Raw genomic sequence first — 15,327 nt, forward strand, 5'->3', positions numbered from 1 at the left:
TGAGTTAGGTACATAAACGTGTTTAATAGATACTTCATAGTTGAGAAAAAAATCTAAATGGGGCAAAAAATAAACTAAAAAGAGCATCCATAGAAGCCTTTAAAGATAGAAAACATATAATCAATGTTCTACAGAAACTTGATGGCTTTGATCAAGTCTTACATAAGGAAAAAAATTCAGGAGCCATACAACATACAAAATGCTATGTTCTAGTAAAATTCTATTTATGTACACTGAAATTTGAATTTCATATGATCACATTTTTATTTTTATCCTCAACCATTTAGAAATGCAAAAACCACTCAGGCCACACAAAAACAAGCGGTAGGTCAGATTCGGCCCATGTGTCAAGTTTGCTGACTCCTGCTTTAAATGAAAAATTAAACAGTAATAAACATTAACAAAATAACATAAATATAAGATGCTGCATTTAAACAAATATATTTTAAAGTAAAAGGTTTCATAGAATCACTTCATGTATTATGTCTATAATTTACACACACTGGTATTTAAAATTACAATACCTTTTCTCTGGTATCACTTTTAACTTGCTCATCTTGAATTACTTCACTTCACCATTGCAGATAATCTAAAAAGAAAAAAATGATATTAAACACAAAATTCTGTTTTCTATATATTAGATGTCATAAAAGTCATACAACTGATAGTTTTTATTATGGGCAATACAAGATAAGACTGGAAACCACAGGAGAATGTTTGAGTTTTACGTGCTTCTGGAAGGTCACTTCAAAGGGCAAGGTGTGCCTATTAAACCACTTAAAATCAGTCAGTAAAAGGTCATCAAAAATCCAAGTGCTACAAAAGTGTAAAAACATAATTTATACTATAAAGCCAAGATTTCTTTTGAGACAATTCAAATTATCCTTCCTGTTCTAATATTCCACCTTAAAATATTCACACCAATCCTATGATTAGTGTATTGTCCACCATTCACACAGCAGTCAAATATTGGTAAATATGTATGATTATTTCTGTATGAAAACATTTTAATTAACAACAAATCGTTTAGACAGAGCAAAATCTTCTCAAAAATCTCTCATCTCATTTTTTTATGCATACTTTCCTTCAACCAACAGAGGGTTCATCTTTGGAATGTACATATTATATATTTTAAAACCTTACGTCTTTTTTAATATAAGGGATCTAAAACAGGAGTCGGTTACACAGATGCTGCAAGGCTAGCAAGCTATAGAGGAAGCCTAGGGAGGCTCAAGATAAACAGCTGCAGAAGCACTTACCACCCTGGGCTAGGAGGGCAAGAGGGAAAAGAGATTTAAAACCCTAAATCTCTATTCACAATTTTTATAATTTTTCAGGTTTATTTTACAACTATTCACCCCCAAAAAAACCCCAAATATATTTTAATTTTACATATCGATGCTTATTACTGAAGCAGAATTTTGTGGCATTTTTAAACAAGAAGTTTAAAAACTATTGCCAATTCAACAAGTTACATCCTTATGCAATGTTTAGTAATGCTATATTTAAAGGAAAACAAAAGAGATTTCAAATTGTTTAATATAATAGATTCAGAAGATATAGATATTCTGGGTGTTTTACTACAGTAACAAAACTTCTCCTTTAACTAAATAAACATGACTTTTTTCTTTTTTTAACTCAATTATAATAGAAAAAACCTATTTAGGATTATCTACAAAAATTACATAGGCTGTTTCTAAAGTAGATAAGAAATTTTTTAATGCTAACTACTCCTTCTTTTAACTGACTTTTTCAACGCCCACAAAGTCAAAGTAACTTTTTCCAATTTCTAAATTAATTAAGAATCATTATACATCCAAAGGTGGGGGGAATCTTACATGTTTTCAAAAGCACCACTGCTGCCATAAACAGAATTAAGCTACTTGGTTAAGTAGTATGATTTTCTCTAAAACTACATTAACAGCAAGCCCGTCTCGCAAGGTGAAGGGGCTTGTCTCGTCTGTCTGGGATGCCCAGGGTAAAGGGAGCAGTAATGCTGACACAGGCCAGCAAACTGAAGCAGGATGAGGATCTCACAGGGTTCCGGACACCAGCCATCACCTCCAGCTCTGCTCAGAGGGCTGCTGTGAGAGACAGACTGTTAAAGAGGTTGCAGAACGTGAAGTCAAACTATATGTCTAAGCTCACTGAGAGAACATTTGGTTGATGGCACTGGGTGGGCTCCCCTGAGGACAGGGAAGGATGTTGTTTGGGGATTAAATTCTGTTTACCTATCTTCTGAATTCTGATGCTCCCCTGAATATTGAAGCTGCAGAACAAAACGTCATTTGTGGGACAAGGAGGACTTAGATAATAAAGTCAAAAACTACATGAAGAATTATGACAGGTGACAGGAGGAGAAGGCTGCAGACCCACAGACTGTCTTGTAAGTTTGTCTCCAACTTAAATCAAAGGGAAGCCCTCCTTCCCGGTCCTCAAGCTTCCTCTTTGTCCCTCTGGGTCATTCAAGTCCTGTGACCATGTTATCCTGAGGAAGAACCTCTTCACAACTGCTCGTTGTAGATGGAGCATGCTACATATATACAGTAAAACAACAACAAAAAAAGAGTCTGAAGTTCCAAAGAGTTGCCTCCTTAACCTTAACATATTTCCTTTCCTGAAACTACTAAATACACTGCTGCTGAGATTCCTGAGAAGTCGTAATGAACTCAGAATTGAGGCTAGAGCTTGCTTCTCATCCTTTTCCCAAACAAAATCAGTTCCCTGCACAAATGACACTAATGACATGCTTAGCACAGCTCGTAGCCTGGCGATAAGAAATCCATTACAAATTGTGATCGGATGTAAATTCTCAGCCCTTTCCTAGATGTCTTGAAGCTTCCGAGAATGCACAGTCACTCACTGTAAATCTCTACTGAAAAGGGTATTTTATTTAATGTCAATATATCTGGAACAGATTTATAATTTGTACATTTAATGCTTCAATCATTTTTTTCTATTCTCAGTTAGTTTGTATTTTCATTATATAGGGCCAACAGAAGGATGTTAAGTCAAGCAACTACTGAAGAGAAAAACAAACAAAAAGAAATATGAAAGAAGGGAAAAAAGTGCATTTCACTAAGCAAATATGTCCTTTGCAGGCACTTTTTCTTGCTGAATCCTGAGGCCAGAGTGCTTCAGAGAAAAGTAAAAGCCTTCTTTTTGCTGTGTAAGTTTGTGTTCATTACAGTATGATGTAATAGAAAGAGCAGGAACCTAGAAGCAGAAATGTTGCATCTCACAAAGTCTGTGGCTTTGCCAACCAAATGTGACAAAGCAAGACGCTGAGACCTTATGCAAGAGTGGCTGTAAAGCCCAAGATCAAGGTGCCGGCAGTTATGGTGTCTGGTGAGAACTGGGTATGTGGTTCACAGACCCCCGTCTTCTCATCATACTGTAGCATGGGGGAAGGGCCAGGGGAGATCTCTTGGGTGTCTCTTCCTCCATGAGAAGATGGGGGGTCCCGTGTTCCCTCTCAGTTTCTCCCAATGGTTACATGACATTTCATGCTAACTCTAGCATAGTGTCAAAGCCAGGAATCTGACATTCATACAAACATGTGTTTCTAGTTATATGTGATTTTATTACATGTGTAATTTATATAAACTACCACATTTTGCTATATTTGTATAATATTAGAAAGCATGGATTTCTATTACTTGAATAGCTTTAAAAAATAATGAAAATCACTGTAATCTCAAAATTCATTCATCTAACATTAATGGCTACACAGCTTCACCTGTGTATGGCCAAAGAAAGTACTTCCAAGGAGATCATTTAATATAACTGATCACGCCTTCTTACACTTTATTATAATGGCCATAGTTTGTTTTCTGCCTACTCACTGCCACTCTTTCTTAAATTTCCTTTGCTAGAATGCCCCAGGGCTCAATTCTTGGCCTTTTCAACTCCACTCTCTTCACTGGTGATCTCATCCAGTCTCATGACTACTCAATATCTCCACTTGGCTCTCTAATAATATCACAAACTTAACATACCCAAAACTAATCTCCTGACTTTCCTTTCCCTTCCCAATGTCCTCTAACCTCAGCTTTCCTCACATGTATTTAAGAGACAATTCTCTCTCTGCAATTGCTCAGTCCAAAACCTTAGTGTCCTTCTTGACTCCTGTTTTATACCCCACATCCAGCCCCTCAAGAATTCCTGACAATTCTACTCTCAAAATATATCCAGACTCCAATCACTTCTCCACATCTATCAATACTACCATGGTGGGCCACTGTCCCTATTAGTCCCCCTTCTATGTGTGGCACCTACAGTCTATTTTCAACACAACATCCTGACTGATCCTTTTAAAAGCCTGGAGAAAAGAGGGGGGAAAATTGCAGATAAATCTTGCCATCACTCTGCTCAAAGCCCAATGGGTGCTGCCCATTTAAATGGCATTAGGGGTCCTAAAGGAATGCCCCAGCCCTTCTCTCTGTAACTTGCCTACAACTCCTCTTCCTCACACTGCTCTGGACGCACTGGCTGGGCCTCCATGCTTTCCACCAGCACACCAGGCTCACTCTCACCTTACTGTCTTTGCCCAAGCTGTTTCCTTTGCCTGAAATGTTCTGCCAGATATCCCAATGACTAACCAACTCCCAAACTTCCTTTGCTCAAGAATCACCTTTTCAAAATACACAATCACCTTTTCAATGAAGCCTAGCCCAACCATCCTATGTAATACTGTAAAACACCTCCAGACCCCAGCAAACCCATCACCCCTTACCTCAATCTACTTTTCTCTTTTCCCAGAGCACTTATAGCCTTCTATGACATGATGATTCAAAAGTAACAGAACACTTTGAAAACTGTACTCAGTAAATGATTACATACATATGAACAGGTGTCAAAACAAATTCTTAAAGGAACAGTTTATTTTCATATACTTACAAATCCCCAACATATGCCTCCATCACATCACATACATCAATCCCGTAATCTAATTCATCCCAGACCCTCAACAGCTTATCACTACTGGTGACCACAAAAGCAACCAAAATAAGTTCCTTTATTTCCTCAAGGTTTTGAGGAAAAGAGGCAGAAACCCAAGGTTCTTGATATAATCACATAAGTCATGTAGTTTAATACCTAATATCTTGGGGCGACTGTTTTTAATCACCTTGTAAACTAGGCAATTTAACTATGTGTACTATTGATATTTATTATTTATTTCTCTCCACTGAACTAAAGTTCCACAAGAGCAGAAATCTTTGTTTTGCTCACTGTCCCCCAAGTTCTTCGTACAGTGCCAGCACATTGCAGGTGGTAAATAAATTTCTGAATGAACAAACAAATGCTTTAAGGACTTGTGAGACAACTTTACTACACAAATGAGCGAGAAGACTTCATTTTAAAAAACTCAATAATATGGTGATATGGTGTAGTGGCACACAGTATATACACTAATCTCTCTCCAGCATGCCTTCCTGTACTACAGGAATGTGAAAGCTTAAAAAAAAAAAAGTGTTTCCACTGCAGTTAGGTTCCGGATGTTTTTATACCCGCCAAACTCAATTTCACTGTTTATGAAATTTGTTAGACTGAAAGTCACACAAACAACACCTGATCCTACGGTGAAGAACCAACTTAGGCATGCTTTGTTCTACAGCAGTGTATACGGAGATCCCAAAGCCTTGTCCAGAGTTTCTCAAAGTGGGGTCCACAAGTTGTTGCTAGAATTCTTTGAGAGTTCAAAATGGAACACAAGGGGTTCTTTTTCCCTTCTCTTTTACTTTTGTGCACCAAGCAATGGCAGGTAATTAATGATTTTATTACATATCATCTGTGTGTGCTAGTACACAGAAGGACCATGTGCATTTGGTTAGAGTTGGCTGTGATAACTGGCGATTACGTGGCACATGGAGAAGATAATGGGCTAATGAGTATCAGCCTCTTCCTCAAATTACCTCCCCTAAACTCCCCTTATTGGAGAAGGCAATGGCAACCCACTCCAGTACTCTTGCCTGGAAAATCCCAATGGACGGAGGAGCCTGGTAGGCTAGAGCCCATGGGGTCGCGAAGAGTCGGACACGACTGTGCGACTTCACTTTCACTTTTCACTTTCATACATTGGAAAAGGAAATGGCAACCCACTCCAGTGTTCTTGCCTGGAGAATCCCAGTGATGGGGGAGCCTGGTGGGCTGCTGTCTATGGGGTCGCACAGAGTCAGACACGACTGAAGCGACATAGCAGCAGCAAACTCCCCTTATGCACTACCAACTGCCTTACAGGAGCAAAGTCTCTACAACTGTAATGAAAAACTGGAGGGAAATTTTAATATTAATGAAAAAAATTGTACACCCAGATGCGCCCATTCCTAACTAACACTTTGCTATTCGGATGAACATTCCAAACTGTGAACTGCATAAATTATAAGGGACTTACATTGTGAAATGTTTGAACTTTTTGTGACTTTCTCATTTAGTTGTTTAGTGTGTCCTTATGTTTTACACATTAACATTTGTAATTTACAAATATGCCTGATAATCCAATGTGGCAATTTCTGAGGCTGAGGTATGAAAGGAGGGTCAGTGGACAATTCTGGTAAGATTAGCAATGAAGAATTGTATCCTCCAAGTCATTTCACTAAATTAGTGCAACAAGAGACACACACAAAAAAAACACATCGTTGTATTGAAAACTACTTATCAATAGATTTATACAATCGAATATTGTATTCCACTCTGTGCGGGAAATGTTTCAAGTGCAGTAATGGCTCCAGCAATATTCAAAACATACAGCTGCAAATTATAGTAATTTGACACATTAAAGGTACTAATGGGATCTCCAAACACACACAATAAAGCTTTGGCTTAAAAAAAATTACATACAATGAAAAGGCTAAGGTAGCAAGTAAAACAGCGGCAGAGTTTCACTGATTAGCAAAAAGAAAGTCACTTCAATTGCTGAGAACCCAGTATGTCCAGAATGTAAAGTTATGCCAAGTGAAATGCTTTATATGAGACGTAGTAAGAGAAAATTTTAAAGTTCTACAGTATAATAACAGTAAGTCAATGTATTGACATGTCATGTGATATTAAAGACCCATGGGATAAGTAGCAAACAAGTTTTTCTGTCCAGATTGAATGATGAAATCAAGAAAACTTTTTTTTGTGAGACTTTCCTGGTGGTCCAGTGGTTAAAACTCTGTCTTTCAACGCAGGAGACTCAAATTCAATCCCTGGTCGGGGAACTAAGATCCCATATGCCACGGGGCAACTAAGCCTATGTGCTCTGGAGCCCACCTGCCACAATCAGAGAGAGGCCTGTGAGGCACAACAGAGAGCCCACATGACACAAAGACCCGATGCAGCCAAATTAATAAATACATATTTATTTAATAATAATAAGTATTTATAATATTTATATTTATTTATTATTATTTTGGGGGGTTTTTTTGCCACAGAATGCTGCCCAAAGCCAGAAAAGGACAGGATAGCTGATGTTTTATCTTCCTGTCTAGAAACAAAAGGTCCATCTTGGAAGAACGATACTGGCATCTGTGCTGACCATGCCCCAATAGCTGGCTCCATATGAGGATGTGCTCCTCTTGTTTAACAACCCCCATCCCTCCAAAAAAAAAACCTGACTTTTTAACACAGTGTTTTCTTCACAGAGAAGAGTTAGTAAATCAAAAGCTCTGGGGGATGAAATGAAAACGTTCTCTTTGAAGCTACAAAAAATGATTAACTTTATTAAACAAAAACCTGTTGACTCAAAACGTTTCAAGAACGATGTGAAAACCTGGACAAGGAGCACACAAATCTCCTGCTCTATGCAGACATCCAGGGGCTTGGCGGATGAAGAGTTCTCGACCGTGTGTCAGAGCTGAGTGGTGAAGTGCAGGGGTACTTTCACAAACGCAGTAAGCCAGATTCCGCTGAGCACTCAGAGGACGAAGAAGGGCTACTGCACCTAGCCAACTTAGCAAACACTTGTTATCATATGAAACAAATCACCCACTACTCTCTGCAAGACCTAGAGAAAGCATTTTGACCTCAAGTAATAAGATTCTTGGGCTTCCCTGGTGGCTCAGTCGGTAAAGAATCCACCTGCAATGCAGGAGATGCAGGAGACCTGGGTTCGATCCCTGAGTTGTTAAGATTCCCTGAAGGAGGGTATGGCAGCCCACTCCTGTATTATTGCCTGGAGAGTCCCCATGGACAAAGGAGCCTGGCAGGCTACAGTCCATGGGGTCGCACAGGGTTGGACACAATTGAGCAACTAAGAACACAATTTAAGATTCTTGGGGAAAAAATTCAAATGACAAAAGGATATCAAAAGATGCTCTTATTGCTGCTTTGGAGTTGAAAGTGAAAAGAGGTTTCAACAAATTTCAAATCTTGCTGACCTAGAGGAATAAAATTAGAAAATAAAACTGAACAGTATTTTCTCTTTCTTTTCAAATAAATATAAGACTAAATGAGAGGCCCTTTCTCTGAATCATCTGCTTATTCTGAGAACTTGACTGAGGAGGAATAATTTTGTGCACTGCAGTGTGACTATAAACTCAAGATGAGACTTACCTGCTCTGTCCCTAAAAAGTGCTAAATTTCTATCAAAGAGTAGTGTCCTGCACCTCATAGAACAGTAATGAACATTTTGCTGCTGGTTTTCAATTTCTAATGTGTATATGGAATTTTCTATTTAACAAGCATCAAGAGCAAGGAGGAAATCATCTCATGTTGGTTGAAACTGAAATGTGAATAGTTATTTCAAGTTCAACAAAAGAAAACAAAAACAAGCTTCATATGAAAGAGATAAACCACTATTTTTAGTTTTAAAAACTAGTAACTTTATTGTATAAAACGTTTTCATAAAATAACAAGTAATCAATATACATATATATATAATCATTTGTAACTCCTGGACCTATAACTGAACCTCATCATGCCAGTCAGGGCAAAACAAGTTTTTCAAATTCTGATACAAATTGTTAACAGGCTACATTTTTAATACTACTTTGGCTTATGGTTTTTAGTAGCTTTGCTATTTGCACTGTCAATTTTCATGTTTGTAATGAAAATTAGTTAAAATCAATTTACAATGGTACTAGCAAAAAGACAAAGAGACCAATGGAACAAAACTGAAAGTCTAGAAATAAACATATACATCTATGGTCAACTGATTATTGACAAGGGTGCCAAGTTCACTCCATGATGGAAAAAAAAAAAAGCAGTCTCTTCTATTGCTGGGACAAATGGATTTTCACAGGCAAAAGTATAAAATGGAATTCCTACTCACACCAGAAACAAAAATGAATCAACATTCATCACAATGAATCAACAACAAGAATATAGGCAGATAAAACTCTGAAAACATAGGAGTTAATCTGTATGACACGGAATTTGGCAACAGATTCTCAGAGCAACAGAAGAACAAGAAACAAAAGAAAAAGAAAGATAAATTGAACTTCAAATTTTAAAACTTCTGTGCCTCAAAGGACATTGTCAAGAAAGTGAAAAGATAACATAAAGAATGGGAAAAAATATCTGCAAATTACATATATGATAAGGGTTTAATACCCAGAAAATATACAGAACACCTACAACTCCACAACAAAAAAACAATCCACTAAGCGACTGAACTGAACTAAACCGAAAGGACCTGAATGAACATTTTCCCAAAGAAGATATTTGTTGTTATTATTCAGTCACGTCCGACTCTTTGCTATCCCCTGAACTGCAGCGCACCAGGCCTCTCTGTCCTTCACCATTTCCCAGAGTTTACTCAAACTCATCTCCACTGAGTAGGTGATGCCATCCAACCATCTCATCCTCTGTCATCCCTTCTCCTCCTGCCTTCAATCTTTCCCAGCATCAGGGTCTTTTCCAATGAGTCAGTTCTTCGCATTAGGTGGCCAAAGTATTGGAGTTTCAGCTTCAGAATCAGCCCTTCCAATGAATATTCAGGACTGATTTCCTTTAGGATTGACTAATTTGATCTCCTTGCAGTCCAAGGGACTCTCAAGAGTCTTCTCCAACACCACAGTTCAAAAGCATCAATTCTTCGGTGCTCAGCCTTCTTTATGGTCCAACTCTCACATTCATACATGACTACTGGAAAAACTACAGCTTTGACTACGGGGACCTTTGTCAGCAAAGTGATGTCTCTGCTTTTTAGGTTTGTCTAAAAAGCAAACCTGTCTGTCTAGGTTTATTATAGCTTTTCTTACAAGCATCTTTTAATTTCACGGCTGCAGTCACCGTCTGCATTGATTTTGGAGCCCAAGAAAATAAAGTCTGTCACTGCTTTTATTTTTTCCCCATCTATTTGCCATGAAGTGATAGGACCGGATGCCATGATCTCAGATTTTTGAATGCTGAGTTTTAAGCCAGCTTTTTCACTTTCATCTTTCACCTTCATCAAGAGGCTCTTTGGTTCCTCTTCACTTTCTGCCATTAGTTATTAGGGAAATGCAAATCAAAATCACAGTATTACTTCACACTAGGATGGCTATAATAAAAAACAGTAAATAAGTATTCTCAAGAATGTGGATAAGTTGAAACCCTCCTAAATCACTCGTGGGAATGGAGCAACCACTATGAAAAACACTTTGTCAGGTCCTCAAAAAGCTAAATATAGAATTATCATATGACCCAGCAATTCTACTCCTAGGTATATACCCACAAGAATTGAAAACAGAGAATCAGATAATCATATATCAATGCATATGGCAGCATTGTTCACAACACCCAAAGGCAGAAACCTAAGTGTCTACCAAAAGATAAATGGACAAATAAAACATGATATATACACACAATGGAATGGTATTTAGCCATTAAAAGGCATAAAGGTCTAACACATGCTGCAATATTAATGAACCTCAAAAACATTATGCTAAGAGAAACAAGTCAGAAACAAACAATATTGCATGCTTCCATTTATATAAAATATCTGTACATGCAAGTTCATAGATATATAAGTATATTAAGTTACCAGGGGCTGGGGGCAAAAGTGAACAGAGTGTTACTTGCTCAATAGTTACAGAGTGTGTGTAACAGGGTGATGACAAATTTTGGAAATAGATAGTAGTGACTGTTGTATAACATCATGAAAGTAATTAATGCTACTGAATTTTAAGCTTAAAAATAGTTAAAATGGTAAATTTTATGTTAAACCACAATATTTGACCACATAAAAAGATTTTTTAAATGAGCTTACAATATTTTTTAAACTGCCAAGTCTAGTTTAAAAAAATTAAATCCTATTTCAGCTAAAGCCAGCAATTTAATAGAAATTATTATCTTTACCATATGAGTTTTTAAAAATCATAGAAAGGAAACAGAATAGCTTCAGAATGGTAAGCTAAGTTTAACTACCTGTTTATTTTTCAAGTAAGATTGGTTAAAGTCTTTTTTATTTGCCTTAAATAAAGAAAAATAAAACTCTTATACAAGCCATATACCACAAGCCAGACTTTAGTAATATCTTATGGAGTAAAAATGTGTAAAACTCCTAGGCCTACTTTGAATAAAGTAAAAAGAAAAACTACAGTGGGAAATTTAGAAAAAGAAGTCTCTTTTCCTATCTGTATTACTAACTCATGTAAGAGTTTATATCATTTGGGGGGATGGATATTTATACAAAAGAATAGACTAGACAGCCAAAATAAATAGATGCATAAAAAAATATCATTCTCTATCAAAAAAGCATTAACAATCATTCCTGGAGTACTGTATCATAAGGCCTAAAATTTGAAGGGCTAATCTGACAGCTTTGAGCCTCACAGGGCCCCAAATGCCTAAGGAAAGTTCTCCCAGTCTTGCCATAGCCAATGGGAAAGGCTCCTCACCCAGCTAGGTCCACTAACAGTTAAGCCAGCTGTGTGCCTCTCAGTCCTCAGTCTAAAACTAGTTTCAGTTCCCTGCTAGCCCTCAGAATTATTTAAATAAACTCATCACATCCTCCCCCAGGAGTGGAGAGTAGTGGTTCACTATACTCCCAAGTACCATTCCCCTAGGATGTGAGTATACATGACCAAGAAAACTGCTGTCAGTCTCACCTGATCCGGGTCAGGTAGTAGCTGTCTTGTACAGTTTAGGACAGGTGATCCCTCCTTCACCAATGAAGTGAAGGGAGGTGAACAGGAGACAGTCAGACAATTACTGTATCTAAACTTTCTGTTTACACTAATATCACAGCCATAACCTGAGACCCGAAAATTAGTTCATGGCTCCTCCAGGGTATAAAAATTGGGAAAGGCTAGTCCAGTCTCTTGTAGGCAGCACTGGTCCAGGCCAGAATAGGTCCAATGTGGTTCTAGAGCTGGTTAAGTATTAGCAGACGATCCCTGACTACCATGGCCTCCTGATCACAACATTTTTCTGATTTTAAGACAGCAATAAAGATCTAGAGGCAATTTCACAATTAGACCAGAGGCCTCTTACTCAAAAAGATAATACTTCCCTGAGTTTCTCAGTTGTGTGCAGAACTCAGGTTTTGGGGGTTTGCTCCTTGAGTCTCTTTCTTTAAATGTCTAAACAATTTTGTAAAGCACTTAACACTTGTGCCAGTTATTGAGTTACTGCCCCTCCTCTCCAAAGTCACCCTTTTTGCCTGTACTGTGAAAACAAATTAATGCACTTAAACTACTAATTTCTTTGCCAACTGGCAAGATATTAAGCTTTGTCAAGAGAGCACTAGAAAGACTCTGTAGGGGTAAAGGATTCTGTTCCTGGTTCCGGCATGCCTACTTGGCTGTAGTAGGCTTGGCTTCTCCAAGACCCACTCCGACACGTACAGCTTCTCCAACATCAGTCTCCTGCAGCAAGTGCAGCTTCTCCAACAGGAGGTTATGCAGTTTTGCAGCAGAGTGCCTCTGACAAGTCATCTCCCCAGGAACAGCTTTTCCTGGCACCCAAGAGGGCACATACGCAGCAAATTCTCCTAGTGCCACACCTTAGCTACTTGAACAACATCTAGACTTCAGTGAGCCCTAGGGTTAATAACTGCTCTTTATGTTAACTAGTCCTATATTGTCTGTTATCTTGACTTCTTACTGGTAAATCCCTCACTGCTCCTATCCCTGTTAGAGTCAATACTTCTTTTTTTCAATTTTTTATTGGAATATAGTTGATTTTCAATGTTGTGTTAGTTTCTGCTGTACAAGAAAGTAAATCAACTATACATATACCCACTCTTTTTCCAGATTCTTTTCCCATATATGTCATTACAGAGTATTGAGTAGAGTTCTCTGCGCTATACAGTAGCCCTTACTAGTTATCCATTTTACATATGTGCATGCGTACTAAGTTGCTTCAGTCATGTCCGACTCTTTGCAACCCTACGGACAATAGCCCACCAGGCTCCTCTGTCCATAGGATGCTCCAGGCAAGAATACTGGAGTGGGTTGCCATGCCCTCCTCCAGGGGATCATCTCAACCCAGGGATCGAACCCACATCTCTTATGTCTCCTTTATTGGCAGGTGGGTTCTATACCACTAGCATCACCTGGGAAGCCCATTTTATAAATAATAGTGCATATATGTCAATCTCAATCTCCCAATTGATCCCTCCTCCTCTTTCCCCCAGTAACCATAAGTTTGTCTTCTACATCTGTGACTCTATTTCTGTTTTATAAATAAGTTCTCTTGTACCTTTTTTTAGATTTCACACATAAGCAGTATCATACGATATTTGTCTTTGTCTGATTTACTTAGCATGATAATCTCTGGGCTCATCCATGTAGCTGCAAGTGGTATTTCATTCTTTGTTACAGCTGAGTAATATTCCATCGTATATATGTATATATGTACCACATCTTCTTTATCCAACCTCTGTTGATGGACATTTAGGTTGTTTCCATGTCCTGGCTATTGTAAACAGAGTTGTACAGAACACTGGGACATATATATCATTTCAGAAAATGGTTTTCTATGGATAGATGCCCAGGAGTGGATCATATGATAGTTCTTAGTTTTTTAAGGAACCTCCATACTGTTCTCCATAGTGGTTGTAACAATGTAGGAAGGTTCCCTTTTCTCCACACCCACTCCAGCATTTATTGTCTGTAGACTTTCTGATGATGGTCATTCTGACTAGTATGAGGTAATACCTCAATGCAGTTTTGATTTGTAATTCTCTGATAATTAGTGATGTTGAGCATCTTTTCATGTGCTTTTTGGCCATCTGTTATGTTTTCTTCAGAGAAATGTCTATTTAGATCTTCTGCCCACTTTTTGATATGAGTTGCTTGTCTTTTGGACATAGAGCTGCATGAGCTATTTGCATATTTCGGAGATTACTCCCTTGTCAGTCACTTCATTTGCAAATATTTTCTCCCGTTCTGTGGGTTGTCTTTTCATGTTGTTTATGGTTTCCTTTGCTGTGTAGATCTCTTACATTTAATTAGGTCCTGTTTATTTTTGTTTTTATTTTTCATTATTCTAGGAAGGATCACCTGTTCTAAAAGATACAAAATACCTACTATCTGACTCTGATTAGATCAAAAAGGATATTCCTTCAATGAGTGTTCTGCCTGTTTTCCTCTGTTCTGCCTATGTTTTCCTCTAGGAGTTTTACAATGTCAGGCCTTACATTTAGGTCTTTGATCCGTTTCAAGTGTATTTTTGTGTATGGTGTTAGAGCTGTCCAGTTTTCCCAGCACCACTTCTCAGCCTTTTGGCTAAGATCAAGTGGTCTATAATTCTTTACTCTTTCCCTATTAAGTTACTACATGCCTTTTATCTCTTGACTGGACCCAGACTGATACATACTAACAATTTCTTAAGCTATTTAGTATGCCACGGTAAATATATTATGTCTGCTTAAGCCATATCAAGTGGATTCTGTTCTCTACAACTTAATCTTCACTGTTTCTCTTTTGATAAAGAATTTTTTGCTAAGGGGTAGGGGATCATACAATACTCATGACATCATTCTTTTAATTGGGAAGTGATACTAATTATACATAGACAGGGTTAAGAATGGCTACTGAAGATTATATTTCTAAGTCTGTCGATTATATACTTCAATTGTAATATTAGAGTACTATCTTTCCTGTAAGGCCTAACTACTATTTTAAAAACTTAGTCTACAGTGAGATACCACCTCACACCTACTATGCTAGAATGTCAATAATAAAGAACACAGATAATGACAAGTGTTAACAAGGATATGGAGAAACTAGAACCCTCACACACTGCAGATAAGAATGTAAAATGGTAACAGCTCCTTTGAAAACAACCTAGCAGTTCCTCAAAAAGTTAAACATAAAGTGGCCATAATGACTCAGTTATTCCATCTTTTGGTACATACCCCAAAAAATGAAACTACATCCATACAAAAACCTGTACACAAATGTTCATGGCAGCATT

At 37.8% G+C, this 15,327-nt stretch overlaps 1 protein-coding gene and 1 pseudogene across 9 annotated transcripts in view; one reads left to right on the forward strand and one right to left on the reverse strand.

The window, feature by feature from the left end:
* Positions 1-15,327, reverse strand: part of AGTPBP1 (ATP/GTP binding carboxypeptidase 1) — a 173,085-nt gene that overhangs the window by 141,774 nt on the left and 15,984 nt on the right. For 7 of the 8 annotated variants that reach the window (XM_081521807.1, XM_081521836.1, XM_081521764.1 and 4 more), the window contains exon 2: positions 525-589. Coding sequence is in view for 3 of the 8 variants with exons in the window: in XM_081521764.1 (XP_081377890.1) it covers positions 525-556 (32 nt within the window). In the remaining 5 variants the exon portion in view is untranslated. Of the gene's footprint in view, positions 1-524; positions 590-15,327 lie in introns of those variants that run through there. The other variant, XM_081521825.1, reaches the window with a different exon arrangement.
* LOC145518129 (NEDD8-conjugating enzyme UBE2F pseudogene) lies at positions 1,994-5,566 on the forward strand (annotated as a pseudogene). Its single transcript, XR_014062629.1, has one exon. The product of XR_014062629.1 is annotated as an NEDD8-conjugating enzyme UBE2F pseudogene (transcript).

Source organism: Giraffa tippelskirchi, chromosome 1, assembly GCF_054371585.1.
Source record: "Giraffa tippelskirchi isolate mGirTip1 chromosome 1, T2T-mGirTip1v1.2.pri, whole genome shotgun sequence".
Classification (NCBI taxonomy): domain Eukaryota; kingdom Metazoa; phylum Chordata; class Mammalia; order Artiodactyla; family Giraffidae; genus Giraffa; species Giraffa tippelskirchi.